Source organism: Varanus komodoensis, unplaced genomic scaffold (genome assembly GCF_004798865.1).
Source record: "Varanus komodoensis strain SLA01 unplaced genomic scaffold, ASM479886v1 scaffold9, whole genome shotgun sequence".
NCBI classification, from domain to species: domain Eukaryota; kingdom Metazoa; phylum Chordata; class Lepidosauria; order Squamata; family Varanidae; genus Varanus; species Varanus komodoensis.
The window spans coordinates 20,362,600-20,380,324 of NW_025336598.1; the positions used below are offsets into that span (position 1 = coordinate 20,362,600).

General features: G+C 40.7%; 1 protein-coding gene across 3 annotated transcripts in view; it reads left to right on the plus strand.

Annotated features, from left to right (window-relative positions):
- The window catches only part of LIMCH1 (LIM and calponin homology domains 1), a 233,810-nt gene that overhangs the window by 78,297 nt on the left and 137,788 nt on the right, over positions 1 to 17,725 (plus strand). For all 3 annotated transcript variants that reach the window (XM_044418200.1, XM_044418199.1, XM_044418201.1), the window contains exon 2: positions 16,740 to 16,810. Coding sequence is in view for 2 of the 3 variants with exons in the window: in XM_044418199.1 (XP_044274134.1) it covers positions 16,740 to 16,810 (71 nt within the window). In the remaining variant the exon portion in view is untranslated. The remainder of the gene's footprint in view (positions 1 to 16,739; positions 16,811 to 17,725) is intronic.

Sequence of the window (17,725 nt, forward strand, 5' to 3'; positions counted from 1 at the left end):
GCTTCTTTTAATATCAGTACAACTCATGAGCCTTAGTTACAAAGAAGTCTTCTGTCACTGTGTACAAACCAGGTCAGTAAGTCGAACTTGATTCTCCTATCTCCCATAGGCTTGCAGCCTTATCCTGTATGTTTCATGTCCCACTTGAGCAGAAGACAGGGAGAAATGGATAAAGCAAGCACTATATGTGCACACAACAGTGCTTTATGTTTGCACAAGGAGAGTGCAAACTAGAAAATGAGGAGCTGTGGGGACGGTGAGCCTCAGAAGTGCCTGGCTGTGGTCCTAGGCGGAAGTGTTTAGCTGTGATCCTGAAGAACATCTCGCTCCCAAAGCTACTCTTTGCGTCAAGAGAGAACATCTATTTGCCTGATTAAATACACACTAAAATTTGGCTCCTGATATCCCAGTTCTCTTGAACTCATATGAACTGAGGAAGTAGGATGTAAATAATTTGTGTAAAAGTGAGATCTGAGTGGGACTTAGCTGATTCTGTGGGACCTGACCCACTACTGAGATATATCCCAAGGCAGAGTACATACCATATAAAAATAAACACCATGTGATTACAACAATACCAAACTATTCACCCAATAACAACCAAGCATGTCAGTTGGTTAACAAGAAGGCAGGCAGGCAGGCTTGGACTTAAGGAAACATTTTTATTTGGCATTGTAAAGCAAGCAAGCTTGACACCAGTTTTATCTTTCCTGGGAAGGAATTCTGAAGTCAGGGTGCCACTACAAAGAAGGCCTTCTGTCTTGTAAATGCATACTATGTTTTCTGCACTGTTGATACACAGGGAAAAAGCTCTTTTGAAGTTTTTAATAAATGTGCAGGAGGCTGTGCCAAGAGGCCACTATTGGTATGTATTTATGTACTGAAAACATGATGTCTCATTTTGATGACACCATTGTCTTCAAAGTAATTGTAGTGGCCACAGTTATTAATTGGTGGGCTGTCAGGGGAACAGACAACCACATATAGTTACAGATGGCCACAACTGTACTAGTTTCAGCTTACAGCCTTCAGCATTGCATAAAGCGAGATCAATTCATTGTGTTGCCTGTTTGCTGGCTATTTTTCCTCTCCAGTCCATGTGCTGGGTAGCCAAAGGGATGCAGGAACTTGCCCCCTCATTGTTGTTCTAGAATACCAACCCCTGAATAGGGCTAGACTTGTCCAGGCCCAGCCCAGGATCCCTTGGGGGAATCCTAGTTTGTTTGGAGGCTGAGTGCCCAACCCACTTACCCCAAAGTCCATGCTATTGTCAAAGGTCTGGACAGTTCCCATTCAGGGGTTTCAGGGAGTTGTTTCTTCTATGTCCCACTACAAACCACTATACAAACTGACAGTGATGCAGTAAGACAGCTCTGTGTCCACATTAGTGCCTTGTTTTAACTTCAGGGACCTGGTCCAGCCAAGGCAGCTCACAGATTTGCCCATTAACCTCTTTATTTGCCCACCATTTTAAATGTTAGGAATTTTAATCTGGTTTTAATCTTTTTCACAGTTGCATTTTGATTTTGATTTTGCTCTTGTTTTTGATTTTGATTCTGTTTGGATCTTGTTTTCATTTGTGAAATGTTATTGTTGGTTTTATGCAAATTTTTAAATTATTGTTGTTGGATTGTTTGTTTTGATTTTTGTAAGCCACCCTGAGATACTTTTGTGTATAGGGTATAAATAAAGAAATAGGATACCTAGGAAGAAACAAAAACACCTGTGTCAAAGATGCTATGCCATTTATTGAAGACATTTATTGAAGTGATGAAATATGAATGCGCATTATAAACAAGAGAAAGAAAGTTTGCACTCCCCTTTTATGTGGCTGCATTGTTTCCCTGAATAAGCCAGGGGATCCACTATGGATCTTCAAAGTTATCTGGGTGAGTAACACATTGATTCCTCTCTCTAGGCTGAGAACAAAAGACAGTGCCTCCTGTCACAGATTTTAATAAAATGCTTCTCTCCCACTGTTTGAGAGTCCGCTAATATGGAGAGACAGGCTCTAATCCTCGCACGTGCACACACGCATACACACTTCTTGGAAGACAGGGGAGCAAAAGTTGCTTCAGTTAGGCAAACAGTTTCAAGCCCAGCAATCCTGAGTTTGGACACTGGGAAAGTTCACCTGTGAAACCTCAATAACCTCCTTGCCATTTTTCTGGGAAAATGTATTGCATTTTCCCATACAATATGTAATAATTGGTCACTTGATGGTGTAATTCAAAGAGTTTCTTGTCTCACACAATGTACTGTGTTGCAGAATGAATGTGGTAAAATATGATGGAAGTATAATTTTAAGTTGATGCCAAGAAAGGCTTTTCCTCATGGAGCATTTATTAGATGCTCCTGATTCCTCATCTCTGGTAGCTTGTCAGTGTTTACATGATGCTGTCATCATCCGGAGCTGCTTCTGTGCTTCACAACAATTTTTACAGGTTTTTTTAGATCGAGAAAAGTGTAGAGCATGGGTCCTCAAACTCTGGCCCGCAGGATGGATCTGGCCCACCATGGCCATCCATCCGGCCCTCCCCGCTGTTTGCTGCCCCCGTGCGGGCTTGCTTGGCGGGACGGGAGGTGGTGGCTTGCTCGCTTGCTCACTCAGAGATGGTCTCCGAGCAAGCAAGCTGCCACCGCCGCCTGCCTCCCGTACACGTGCGCTTGCCGCTGCCTCGCAGCGCGGGCGGGGAGGTGGTGGCTTGCTCGCTTGGAGATGATTTTGGACTCGCTGGGAGATCTCTGGGCAAGCGAGCCACCGCTGCGCGTGCCCGATGCTGCTTCGCGTGCGCCCGATGGCACCTCACTGGTCTGTGCCCCCAGGCACCCTCACCTCACCACAGCCTTACAACTGGCTTCCTATTCAAAAAGTTTGAGGACCCCTGGTGTAGAGTCAGTAGGATACAGAGGAAGACCTTTGTGTATTTGTGTGGTTCTGTTATTCCACAGCACCACCATATGGTTGTATAATGGAATATATAGAAAGCTGGAGAAGAAAACCCCTGGTGGGGGAACAGCAAAACACACACAAAGAATCTAGAAGCAGCTGTCCCGACAAAAGTGTGCTTAAATGCCTCATACAAAGGAAGCCCTAAGTCTTATCTGTATGGACAATTGAATGCTGGTCAAAGACATTAGAGTGGTTTCTCCTTTGCTTTGTGCAGGTTCCTGATTCTATGACCTCCTGTCCTCTACCTCTTTAAAAAAAATAACTATTGTAAATCAACCCTACACAATATAGCATGTATAAATTCCTTGCATATTAAGTCACTGCTGAAAGTTTTCATGACTTTGGAACCTGTATATGGAACACTCTTTGGGCTGATTAAAATCCTCAAAAGTTTTCAGTTAGATTATTTTATATAATACAGAATCAGCCAGAAGGGATGGAAACATACTGACACAGCTCCCAGTGAACACGTTTTGGCTAACCACAGAATTCCTGAAAGATGTACCTTCCATATTTTAGGATTTTTTGTAATATGTGTTCAGAAGAAAGACAAGAGAAGTTCTGTTGTTTCAGTACAGGTGCTAACTTAAAACTTGAATTTACTATCATGGGAATAAGAAACATTACAAATGTTCTCAGTCTTGGATCAGATTTGTTTTCCCTTTTGTCTAATTTTACAGAAAGGTTAGGGCCTGAAAACCTAGAGGAAAATGGCCAATCAAACTAATTTGTGATTTTGAGAACTTTTTATAAAAGACTCCAGATTCTTAAACTTTCTCTTGGTTCATCCACTTTTGCTGATATATGAAGATGACATTTGCCTTCTCTTTGCCTGGAATTCTTTGAAAGATAGAAAACTTCAATTCCTCAGCATTTGGAAGTCAGTGACCAAATGGCTAAGATGAAGGAGGCTGAATTTGTTTGTCTATTATATTTCTATGCCACCTTTATTCCTATCAAGAAACTCAAGGCAGCTTACATAAATTCTCCTCCTGCTCTCAGTGTTCTCCTCATAACAACCCTGTGAGGTAGGTTGGTCTGGGAGTCTGTGAATCGCTTAGCTCCATGGCTGAGTGGGAACTAGATCCCAGATGGCCTGAGTCCTAGTCACTTGCTCTTGAGCACTGCACCACACTTGTTTCATAGATAAAGGACAAACTAGATTGGGCAAATACAATTCATGTACACACTGTTTGTACTCAGATAGCTGTCATAAGGAAGCTTGAGTACCCCTGGGACTGTGGGGCTCCATTTAGCCTCAGAGCCAAATTCCAAAACGGTGGGCAGGGCTGAAGGCAAAAGAGACAGAGCTAAACAACCAAAAATACAGTCACATTTTAACTTAAAGCACGTTTTGCTGGTAAGAAAGCCTTAGGAGAGGCATTTCAGCCTTTTAGTGTGGGGGGGGGGGGAAGGTGCAAAAGACATTGGACAAGCACAAAGTGATTACTGGTGGGAGAAAAGCTGGTAGGAACAGAGGAAGAGAGCATGGCTTTCTGGGGAATCCTAGTTGGCTGTATTTGCCATCAGCCTGAGGTTCTGCACCCCTGCAGTGGAGGTGGAGTGGATAAAGGGAGCAATACTTCTTTCTTTCTCTGTTCTTGTCCTAACATAAGTCACTTCTCAGAAAGTATTAGTTGTACTTCAGAGAAATCCTCCTTTCTGGTATCCATGTGCGTGTTCCTGTCCATTCTAGCCTGTGAAGAGATGGACGTCACATTATTTTTCTCATAGACAACTTCTCCTAGGCTATGGATTCCTTTGCTGTCAAGTCCTTGTCTCCCATGCAAGACTAACGGGAATTTCTCCTTGGGAAGCACAGATGTGACCATTTCCACATGCATAGAGTTCTTTCAGCAGCGTCCCTTGTTGACCTGGATTAAAACATTTGGCCATTTGAAAATTATGATGGTGACAGGCACACGGTGGTTGAAGTCTTCCTGACCAAACTAATGTTGGAAGGTGATCCATGACCAAGCAGGCAGTACGTCAGCGAGCGTGTTGATGGTGGTACCTGTCCAGATTGAAGAGATCACTCCTTGATCCGAAATACCAAGGCTTATTATCAGCAGATTGTGACTTTTATTCATGGTGTGTGGTCACCAGGAGTGAGCTTCTCCACTCACTGTTCACCACCTAGGCCAAAGGGTATTTTCCCTGGGGCTTGCACTGCCTTCTTCTGATGTTCTTTAAAAGATGTCCCTCTTATGTTGCTGATAATACCTGGGTTGAAGGTGTCTTATTCTTGGGAACAGAATTATTTATTAACTGGTTTTCTATTTTGATACTGATGTTATGTATTTGTTATGAGAACATTGTTTTGCATGATCTGCTTTATGGATGGAAATGTATTGGGGATGGTCTTGGCCATGCTTTAGTGAATGAGTTTGAGCATAAAGTAAATGAAAAAGTGCTATACAAGTAGAGTAAAATGTCACCTTGTGATGTGCAGCAAGTTGTCTTTCTCCTTATGTCGGTTTCTTTTGAAACAGAGTTCTCCCATGGGCTTCACAGTCGTAGCATTTTGCAGGTAATTGGCACTCTGAATTACCTGTAAGTTACATAGGGACAAAGACCATTGTTGGTGCTAAGGGTGTCTCTGTATTGAAAATAGCCAACATAGCATCAGACTGCTCTGTGTTAGCCGAGCTTGAACAAAAAGTTAAGCACCCCCAAAGTTAAACAATTTAATTCTCTCCCAGTGAGATCAGTGAGTAAAATTCAGTTTCACATGAGTGGACTCCTCTTCTCTAATGGGATTTAACATTGCTCTTTTGCACCCTGGGTGCCTGAATCCACTGAAGTGGTGGGGGAGGGCATGTGGGCAGCTGTGGGGAGAGAAAAGCTATTATGTTTCACTGGTGGATAGACAGCATTGGATTCAATCCAATATGATTCAGACAAGTGCCTTAGAAAGTGTTCCTAATTGCCAAAAATCAACTTCTCACTATAGAATCCTACCCAGGGTTTATTATTAATATACCTTTTGATATAATACTTTACATAGATTGAATGCATTTTTGAAGTTCACAGCTGTCATTTAAAAATGGGATTGAAATTTCATTCTTGCACTGGTATTTCATGTTTTTGCTCTTCAATTCCTGTTTTTGGAAATAAATTAAGACAGTGGGGCTGTGAGTGGGTTACCTATGATACATATTCTGCTATGGAGGATGGTCCCTTTGGTACAAGTTTCTCTTGGGAAATTTTATAGAGCTATAACTTCTTCCAAAGTGCTAATGGGCTGCTGGGTCAAGTTCACAAACTTGCTCTAGCAATGGTAAATAATTATAAACCAAACTAAAGTATAAACTTAGCCATCTGGTCTCTCTAATAATATTAAAATGGTTCTGAGAGCTTGGTGAGGAAAATCAACATCTGGAAGGCAGTATTTAGCAAGGGATGGCATGTCTTACATGTGTGGACTTGTCATGGTTGTGTAACATCTGTTTCAAGTTTTCAAATGTGTCCGCTAATTTTACCTGAGTAGGCAGAATGAAGTGAATGAGCATCAACAATGTAAAAAGAACCATGTTCAGTTAGACCATAGGCCTATGTGGTCCATCATTCTGAAGGCCCTGGTCCTGGATGGTTTCTTTATCTGTAAACCAAAAACCCTAGTTATTTATGGGTCAAACAACCTAGAGCTAACCTGGCGGTTATAAAAGATATCCAGGCATACTACCTCCGATAGTGGAAGTAATATATAGCAGTCATGACTAGTAGCTGTTGATGAACTTTCTGAACTTGTTTCCTAAAACAGAACTTGTGAATCTGCAAGAAATCTAAAAATGCCATCTTTTGACTAATACAGGACAAAAATGAGGGATGTGCATGTGTGCGTATGTTTAAAGGATTTATTGTGTATTTTATTAGATGTTGTAAGCCGCCCCGAGGCTTCGGCAAGGGGCGGCATAGAAATGTTTTAATAAATAAAAAATAAATAAAAATAAAGGAGACTATCCCATGAAATTACATTTTCTGTTTTCCAATTTCCCAATTGAGTTCAATGAACAGGGAAAGATATCTTTTGTAATCAATTGCAGGATGTGGTAGAGGGCAGCCGCTCAAGAAACACTTCAAGCAGAGCTTTTGGGTATGCTAAATCACATTCAGAAGCACATTTAATTCATTTAAACCTGCTTTTGTTTTGGCAGCCTGTAAACTCCTTGACATAAAACAAACTTTAAAGAAATCTCTGGCTTTGAAATAGTGACCAAAGACCGCACCATAATTTTTCTTTATTAGCCTTGGAGTAAATACCAGTCAGTGCTGGCTTGTGGCTTGGAAATGCAACACAAAGGAAATGTTTTGGCTCTTAGCAATTTTTCTCTACATAAATTAAGAGACTTAAGGCCACAATCCTGTGTGTGTTGAGTCAGAAAAAAGTGCTCCAACTCCCAGCATTCCCTGGCAAACATGGCTAGGAATGCTGGGAGTTGTAGGACATTTTCTTTCACCTACTGCTGAATACATAGCATTGCTGCATTCTTAAAGCCACATTCCTTTGCATATGTATCTGGGAATAAGGACCACTTGTTTCATTGTTACTTATTTGTGACTAAATTTAAAGATTATTGTTGTGTTAGTCTGCCTTTCTGAACCTAGTCTCATTATATTCCCTGAGACATATTTCCAAGTAAACATGTATAAGACAGCACTGTTCCAAATCTTAGATATCTTATGGAATCTTATGTATCTTTACTCAGGGGTATCTATTTATTATTTATTATATGTATATCCCACCTTTTTCATCCTCAGAACTCAAGGCAGCTTACATATTACTCCTCCTTTCAATCTTATTTTCACAACAACAACCCTATGAGCTAGGTTGAGCTGAGAGTCTGAGAGGCCCAAAGTCTCCCAGTTAGCTTCATGGCTTAGTAGCGACTAGACCCCAGATCACCTGAGTCCCAGCCCTGTGCTCTTCACCATTACACCATGCTGGCTCTCAGTGTGTAAATTCATTAATTTCTGTGAAGCTAAGTAAGTTAATTAAATTTAGTGGTGCTAACTCCCTAGTGAGTGTGTTTAAGATTACAACCCTAATGTGAAAATATTGATAATTTTCATAAATGGTTCAAGTAGATTTATTGTACTTGAGGGATCATGTTATGCTGATGTTCTTAATGTACAATAAAGTGGCATATTGGATCACGGAAGGTGCAGTCTGACATCCTCCATGTGCAGTGAACATAAGACTCCAAATATGAAGGCGATCCAACCTAGGGCAGGAGACTCGGCAGTAGCAAGTTCTGCTATCCACACCTGGCACCCTGCATTCCATCTACATGGCTCTTTCGGCTGTGTGGATGAAACATCCTTTGGATATGGTGTAGGCTAGCTCTCTCAGGCTCCTCCCCTCTCCAGCAGCAGCTGGAAGTGCCTGGGCCAAATTTGTTTGCCTGAAAAGTATTGGCAAGCCCTCAGTTGCCAACCCAGAAAAGCAAGAGTGGAGTGTGAGGGGAGTAGCATCAGATGTAAATAGGTTGTAGAGAATTACACTAGATTCCTACCTATGCCTCAAGACTGCACACAAGACACCTCTCTAAGAAATTTAATCTATGAACAGAGAAACTACAGTATTGTAGTACAGTGTGCGTTTCTCGTGTGTATTTTAGTCAAGTCTGGATGACACAATATATTTTCTGTGATCTCCTTCCCTATGGTGTTGGAGTCAGCTACTATCAAATTAATTGTGTGTCCTAAATCCATTTTGTTAATCTAGTTTGGATTTATTCACTAAACTAACTCACAGAACTATTTATTTTTACTAGCTTGTCTGTCTGCACACAGTTATATTAAGTATTTGTTGCAAATTCCTGGCCAAAAAGAGAGCAGAACCCCTTTCTTGTGTTTTATGAAAGCTTCACTGCCCCATTGCTGGGAAGAGATTATTACCTGCCCCAGGTGACCTGGTGAATGGCAGTTTGCAAGTATGCCTTGGTCTTGTGTTTTGCAACTCAGTTTAAAACAGAACTTTTAACTTGTAAAGTAAGAGTTGCTACATTTGAGCTATTTTGCAGTGCATCTTGGCTTAATGTCGGGCATAGCAGAAATTATGGTAGTTGATTTTGGTAGATTCTAGATTGCATCAAACCTTAAAAAAAAGAAAAAAGTGATGGAGGAAGAGTCAATTACCCTTGGCATTTTCTCCTTTTTATTTTAAACGACCCTGCTACTGAGCACAAAGCAATGCTATAAACAGGAATCAGAAGAATAAATCAGGTATAAAGGAGAAGTGAAATATTGCCCTTTTTGTTTCTTTGTATTGATACTCTGTTTCAAAATTATTGCTTGTGGTGCCATCACCATTAGCGTGCTGCATAATAGATGAGTTTGTACTGACAGGGGCAGCAGGTGTTTCAACAATAAAAAAGGGCTGGTTATTGTTTGAGCTAACATTTCTCCCACCCTGCAAACAAAACCTCCCCTGTATCTAGAACCGCAGGGGAAAATAAAAGTAATGGAGCAATTGCCATTTTACAGCATTGCAATCAGTCTTGATTGGATGTGCCTGAAATAAATTAGTGTGTGTTTCCATTCCTGGTCACATAGAAATTGATTAGCAATTCCATTTTGTCTAAAATTGCATCAGTAGCCACCGATAGGTGCCATAGGCAGATCAAATAAAAAATTACTTCAAATTATTGCCTTCATTGTAAAATTGTGTGCACTAGGGAGAAAGCTACTGGAAAGTAATTGCTTTAAGAGTTATTTTTCTGAAGAGGGTTAAAACCTGCTGTGTACAAGAGTGTAACACTGAAAACAAGAAGTGCTGAAAATGTTAAAAAGATTGCAAGCTGAACAAGAGTGTAGCTATAGAAGGCATGACAATTTATTAATATGTGCCTTACCTTGAGGCCTGGTTTATGTTCTCTTGTTCACATAGGCTGGGTGCTTGCAAACAAGGTAGTGTTCTTAATATATATGATCTGTCTTCACTTTTTTGAGTGCAAAGAATTGGGCAAATGTGTGGGCTGCCATGTAACGCAGTGGGAATCAGGTGAAAAGCACTGAGGACCTAGGCCTAGACCTGCTGCATCCTCAGGATTCCCATTTCATTAGCATTATTTGGTCCAATCCCAAGATAGTGAATGTTCTGAGATGAGCCACAGTAAAATCTGAAAACAAACATTCACAATGGTGAATTTGAATAATTCACCTTACATTTGCGTCCCTGTTGCAGGGTGTATCTCTTTTATCAAATGGCATGTGTAACCTTTGTATCCCCGAATTTTAAGTACAGAATATGGCTGGCTGGCTGGATAATAGATGGACAAATATAATGGGGAAAAGGAATCCCTAAATTAGAAACTTGGTTAAACTTTTGGCTTAGCTGGCTTGGTCAGCATCCTGGGTGAAAGGTACATGCTTCTTACTGCATGCCGCATAATCCTCTGCGATCGTCAGGGTTTCTGTGATATTCACTAAGGGACTCCTTGGCAGTTAGGTCAATATGGCAATTGTGTCTTGAATCTGTGAGTATTTAGGAAAACAGTGACAACAGGCCTTGAATACGAATATACAGAGGTCTTAGATTGCTAGTGCTGTTTGGAAGACAGCCGTTTTCAAAAATTGCTGTTCAGGTTTCACGTTTCTCTCCACCCTTGCATCAGACATACGAAAAGCAAACTTCTGCTCCTTTGCATGTCATTTCCAGCTGTGGAAGAGTGAGACCTGCCTAGTATATGCTTTGCTGTACAGATTTAGAGCTGAGTGTGATGTGGCCTATTATTTCACAGATGCAATGAGACAAAAACAAGGCTGGAATGGGCTTTGCTGTGCTCTGGAATGCCCTCTTGTTCATTGCAGGTTGTTAGGAAATAGAGAAACTAGCCATACATGCAAGTGCAGAAGCATACATTTTCTTTGGGGAGAGCCCGCAACTCCCTGGGAGAGCACCTGCTTTGCCTAGGTTCAATTTCCAGCATCACCTTCAATTTAAAGGGACGGCAGGTGAAGAGACAGCAGGTAACTGGAAAGAGGTTTGGTTGACACTCTGCACCTGCCATTTCATTCTGTACTTCTGCAGAACTATGGTGTGTATGCACAGGCCTGATTTGCATAGAATACTAACCTATGTTTTCTTTAACCCAAGGTTTTTTGTGCTACCCAGGGCGTATATGGCAGACAATTAAACAAGTCATGGTTTATTTTCTCAAAGCCTGGTTTGTTTGTTTTCTGCTTCCTTCATCTTCTTCCCTTCACTTGCTTCTTTCCAACGGCTTTTGTAGAATTGTAAAGTTGCATATAGGGCAAGCTTATTTTTCCTCACCACTTTTGCTGCCTGACTATATAGCTTAACAAAACAATCCATGAACAACTCACAGTTCTTGGTTTACATGTAATGACAACCCAAGTTTAAAACAGCCCAAAATTCATCATCCAACAATATCCCATAAAGGTTTTTTTAATTTTTTTTGCATTTTTCATAGTTATCAAATCATGTTTCATAGTTATCAAATCACTGAATTCATATGTCATGACAACCCAAACTGTGAAAACCCATACTGTGTGTGAATCAGGTCACAGCCTTACATTTAAACTATAAAATTCTTCCTGACAGAGTTGGGCCTTCCTGACAGAGGGGCCTGTAGAAATGACTGCAAATGAAGAACATGAGAATTCCATTCTCTCCGAATCAGAAATTCTCTCTGAAGTAGAATTTGCACATCTGTCTTCCTCCCATCCCCCTTGTGAGTTGTGAATGATGCCCATTTCACTTTGGTGATGAGAGAAATGCAGCTCCAATTCAGATGTTACAAACAATCATGGATGACCAAAACAAAACAGGTTCAGGTACAATTCCATGCATGTATAGGGATGTTTTCTATCTAAACATATAGGATGGTAACCGTAGCTTTTTCTTCCTATATCTGTCCTCCATCTTCATCCAAATTTGCTCTGAAGAGCTTTTATTTAAGCAAGCAAAAGTAGAAAAAGGATGGAATGACAGAAAGATTCACTCCATTTTGGAAAATGAACCAGAGTTGTTTTCAAAACATCACAGTAGGTGTTTGTGGTGATGATTTTGGTACCAAATACTGATCCCCCTATTCTAAATTAATACTGTCTAATACAGTTATATGTGGTGCAGATATATTGGTCAGAGCAAGAATTCCTCAAACAGTGCCGTGTTTTTTCTATCTGTTTAAATGCCCTAATTGTGAAATGGCTTTCAGGAAAAGAGTGAAATGGAATAGAGGCAAATAATAAGCTCATTTGTGGACACTTGACTTTGCAAATTCTGCTTATATATGGGCCGACTTTTCCTGATAAATACAGCTGAAAGCTCAGTGCTGATGATCAGCAAAGAGAGACACACTACAGAAGACGAGTATTCCACTTGGTATAGGACAGTTTCAAGACATATTATTTGCAAGATACATTTTCAAAAGAGTACTTTGGGATTAAACCTGAGCAAAAGGTTTGTAGAATTCAACCTGAATACCAACCTCAACACCTCTACCATCTCATGCTCTGGTATTCTCTCATTTGGATTACTGTAATGCACTCTATGTGGGAGTGCCTTTGAAGTAAGGTCAAAATAGGGTATTGAGGCTGCTGACAGGGGCTGACAGATATAAACACATTATTCCAGTCCTCACCAACAGCACTGGCTACCAACTGAAGTCCGGGCCCAATTCAAAGTCCTAACACTAATATTTAAAGCCTTAAATGGCTTGGGACCAGGGAATCTAAAAGAATGCCTTCTCCCATATGTACCTACCTGGACCCTGAGCTCATCATCTGAGCCCCCCATTAAGGATATAAAGAGGGTGACAACTAGGGTAAGGACCTTTTCAGCTGTGGCACCGCAATTGTGGAATTAGCTTCCCAAAGAAGTGTCAGACGCCTGCTCTCTCATTCTTTTCAGTGTCAGGCTCTATTCTTTATATATACCGAAATAGTTAAATTATTTTAATTCTTTTAAAATCAGTTTTTACTCTGTGTTTATGCTGCATTTATTGTTCTGCTGCTGTACCTTTTTACTTGTAGTAGGCCTGCTGTTGTTTTTATATTATGTATATTCAATTTTATAATTTATGTTATAATGTTGCTGATCATGTTATCTGCTATTTTATTTTATGTTGTTGCTTATTTGGTCTTTGTGAACCACCCAGAGAGCTGTTTTGGGCATATGGGTGGTATAGAAATAAATAAATATAACTATTTTGGTTTACTCTAACCTTCTCAATGAAAGACTGTCTTTTTTCAGATCAAAATGCAGATGTTTTGACTATTTTCCTCTAAACATAGCAGTATGGAAGCTATTTAGTGCAAATGAAAGGATAATGGCCGCTTTATCAAGCACACTCCCTGTACCTTTTCTAAATCAAATCTCTTTGTGGCTGTGTTTCACATAACACAACCCTAATATAGGACTAGAAATAAATACTCCCTTTTGGCCAAGCAGAATAGTTAAGTAATACCAAAGAGTTACATCAAAGAAGCAAGCCAAAGTCTCATTAAGCTTTGGCACTGCCAAGTCAGTTGACTTCCAATATCTTTTGGGGTGGGAAAAAAATTCACCTGGGGACAAGCATCTCTTCAGTTATTTGTAACCTTTTGCTTGCTTGCCTCCCTTATTGTAAGCCATTCTGACACCTGGGGCTTGTTAGCTTAATGCTGTGGATCATGTCAGGCCGCTGTAATATGAACTGATGCATGCTGAAAACAATTGTGTAATATGGCTTTGTTTAGCGGACACGCAACAGCCTTTTTTGGCTTTGATTTGGCAACTTATGTAGGGATATGCACTTTATCATTTTTGTTGTATTTGTGATTTTGTTGTCATTATTGTTCTTAGCAGATTCAAGAGTATAATGGGGCTAATCTAAAGAGGTTATTACTAAAATATACAAAATGTAAGCCCTCTGGAACACTATATGGTTTGGCTCTTAAAGAAATAAATTGGGAAAGCATGAAATATTTTGTGATCCAAACCAAAGGCTACAAAGAAAGTTCTTTTTTCCACCACACTGAAAGACCCCCACATCCAAATATGCACTCTTCACTCAGATATATTTATTTATTGACTTGGAGTGTTTTTGTGGTACTCCTCAGTTGAAAAGCCTTTCTAAGTTGCTTACACGCTCCCTGCTGTTCCCCACCAGAAGGTTTGGGAAGATGCAACTTAGAAGGAAAATGTAATGGGGAGGGGAGGGGAGGGGAGGTAGAATAATTCTTACAGTAGGGCTGGTGGAATGGCTGGTGCTGGCAGCTTTTGAGGAGGAGAAACCTTCATGAGGGAGGTTTTGTTGGAAGCAGATGTGGGGAAGAAGAGGAGGAGGAGCAGCAGCTTTTTATATCTTTCTCTTTGTCCTTACAGTGCACTGGCTAACAGTGTGATGGGTATATGTGAAACTATAGGTGAAGTAGTTTCCTAAGGGCCACTGCATAGTCATGTGCATCCATCACATGCCAGTGCAAGAGAAGAGGGAGTGGGAACTCTTGCTACTTTGTCTAGCTTTGTTTTTGCTTCTACTGCCCAGAGCAGGACAAATTGTGTGTGTGTGTGTGTGTGTGTGTGTGTGTGTGTGTGTGTGTGTGTGTTAGCAGAGATGGCTTAAAGGGGATTGGGGTGGGTGGTGGAAGTCCAGGATATCTGTTCCCACTTAAATTTTGATCCAAGCAAGAGAGGAAATAGGTGTCCTGTAAAGTTCATTTCCTCTAATACGGCAAGGCTTTTGGGGTCACAAAGTTAATTCTTGAGCCCAGGTTTCAGAGAACCTCGCCAGCACCTCCAGTACATTCCCATTAATTTAAATAGGGCTTATGTAAAAACTGAAGTTAGATGAAATGGAAGGGAGAATACAGAGCAGCAAAGCCAGGCTTTCTTCTAGCAACGAGTGCTATTATACTGTGATTAGTCTCTTTGTGCTAACTACTTCTACTTGCTTTGGAGAAGTGCATTTCAGTTCTGATTACTGCTCAGCAATTGAGTAATCCCTTGATCAAAAACTGAATATGCCCTCTTTAAAGGAGAAAATGTAACCCAGATGACAAATTCATACCATTTCTTGTGCAAGTACAGATGTGTTGACAAATTATATTTAGCTTGGTTCTTGATTTTAATAATGATATCACATGAAAAGCAGCCTCTTCCTGTTTTTCTGAGCTTTCTAAATCTTATCAAAGTCTTGGCATATGGCTTAGGCATCAGTTGAGCATGAGATATGATTGTGGGATGCTGTGCATTATTTTAAGGAGGCTGCAAAGACAAAGGGTGCTGTTGAGCCAGAGTACGAACAGAAGGCTTGTGTACAAGCCTCCGGTTCCTTCCCATGCCAGTCCACCGTGCAGATTAGTGGTGCAGATATCTTTTTACTCTAAATACCCACCCCCACCCCAATTACCAGCCTGTGTAATAGAATAGAATGGACATACTGCTCTTGAGGAACAAAGAGTGGAATCTGCATTTAAAACTGCTGTAGGAGAGGAAGGGATGGTGGTGGTCTTTGGGCACTGGGGGAACAGGCATTGACTGATGAATGGCTGCCTCAGGATGCCAGATTCTAAATGGTATAGAAGATGGTATATAAGTTGGTGGGAGATCTTTTATGGGCGAGGAGGTTGTGAGATGGGTGGTTAGAAAGAGAAGGGCCGAGTCCATCTGTGCCTATAAGCTGACACACTCGTCCTGCAGCCTAATTCCAAGTGTATGAGGGCTTGAGAGCTTGCTTGCATTCTTTTTGGTCTGCTGTATGATCAATTCAGCATTGATAGTTTGATGTCAGTGTAATTGGCAATGTGGACATTGACCCCTGGGTTTCTGGTTGTTCAATGATTTGTCTCTCCTGGTCCACTGAAAGTCACACCTATGTTTGACTTTTTCTACAAACCAAAGTGCAATTTCTTTGATAAAAGTTGCTCAGAAATACAGCTTCCTGATATGCGTTTGTCAGCTCTTTGGGTGATATGCACCTATGTCATTCTGCTAGTGCAAATGACGTTGTGTTACTGTAAACAGGGTTCCAAACTATGAGCAGCCAGAGTATCCAACCAAGTTAAATATTCTCAAGTACAATTGCATATTAAATTTATACAAATGTTTGTGCAACAGAAAAAAATTGATGGAGCTTTGCTAGTGCTATTTGAATGTGCTGATTGATGCTATTAGATAATGCTTTCCATGTGTAATGAACACAGATGTACACAGCCCTCAGTTTACTGATGCAAGATAAAAATTCCCAAAGGGTACTTGTTATAGTTTGTGTTGTAACCTAAACAGCAGACAACCCTCCATGGCTATGTCCTAATAGGCAAGTGTCTTCTGACTCATTAGATGCAAGATGATGAAACACATTCTATACTCTCTAATTGCATTTCATTAAATCAGCATTATAGTTTTATTATAATAATACTACTACTGCTGTTACTGCTACGAACAAGTGAGACTTGCAGAGGACAATGCGCTGGTGACAATTTAGAAGCTTACCAGCTGAAGCCAATAAACAATTTATTAGAATTTTAAAATAGTCTTTAGAACATTTTTTAGAATTATTATACTGCATCAGAAGTCTCAACAATGTCAGTAGAGAAACTCTACTGTTAAAGTTAGCCTTTAAATCATAGACTGAAAATAGATGCCTAGGCTATGCATGGAGAAGGCCAAGGATATTGTTCCAGAATTGAAAAGCAGCCAGGTGCCCTCAAGATGCAATGGACTGAAATGCCCATCATTCATAGCTAGTATGGCCACCTGGTTGGGGAAAGGCTGTCATAACAACAAAGCAAAGCAGCTAATTAACAGACTGTTTCCCACTTTTTTCTTTTATAGCAAGTAACAGGAAGAAGCTTCGGTGACACAGATTTCCGATCTGCATTAGAAAATGGTGTTCTGCTGTGTGAGTAAGTAATATTACAAGCTTAACTATTCATTTCTCTTTGTGACATCTGCACAACTGTATCGGTTATATTCGGGTCATCTGTAGCAGTGGAAACAGAGTTAATGAGGATTCACACAACCATTTTTATTATACGTTGGCTTGCTCAACATGCTTTAGGAATGTTTCAGCTGTCTAGATTGCCTCTCAGCATGTGCTATAAAGCATATTGTGGCAGGACCTGTGAAGAAGAAAAGTTACTCATGGAAACCTGCTGTTATGAGACTATATGCTCCAAGCCAAAGGAAACCTCTTGCATGGAGTTCCTCCAATCTAAACAAGTGTACCCAAAGCAAACAACTGAGGCTCATCATGAGCTGACTTGCATGCTTAGGAATTGGAAACTCGTGACATGTTGTACAAGCATCCCCAAAGCGTGCATACACATCTGGTAGGAACTCTGTCATTAATGTGATATATCTCTACATGTGGAGTTCACAGGGGAGGCTCTCAAATATCCTCCACTATTATTTAATATGAAGACTTTTCCTCTTGCTTAGCCTCATTCTTCACAGATCAGGGGATCAGCTTTACTATGACCAGATTTGCTTTGTGTTATATAGACCAGTTCCTGGAATTCTGTCTCACTCAAGTTGGTGCACCAAGAAGGAGGCTGCCATTGAGTTTTGTGGGGTAAAGTCAGACACTGTCACTCAGCAAACCAGGGCAGAGGCCAAATTTAGTTCTTAACCCACTGGTGTGGCTCAATGCATCTTTTCCATTTTTCCAGTGCAAATGACTGCCATTCATTCCTGTGTGGAGAAATTAAAGTGTTGCCACTGGGGACAATTGCAGTGGGTGGAGAAGAATGCCCGGCAGCATGTGGACTGGTTTCTACTGACAAGAGTCAACATGGCTAGAAATTATTATTATTATAGTC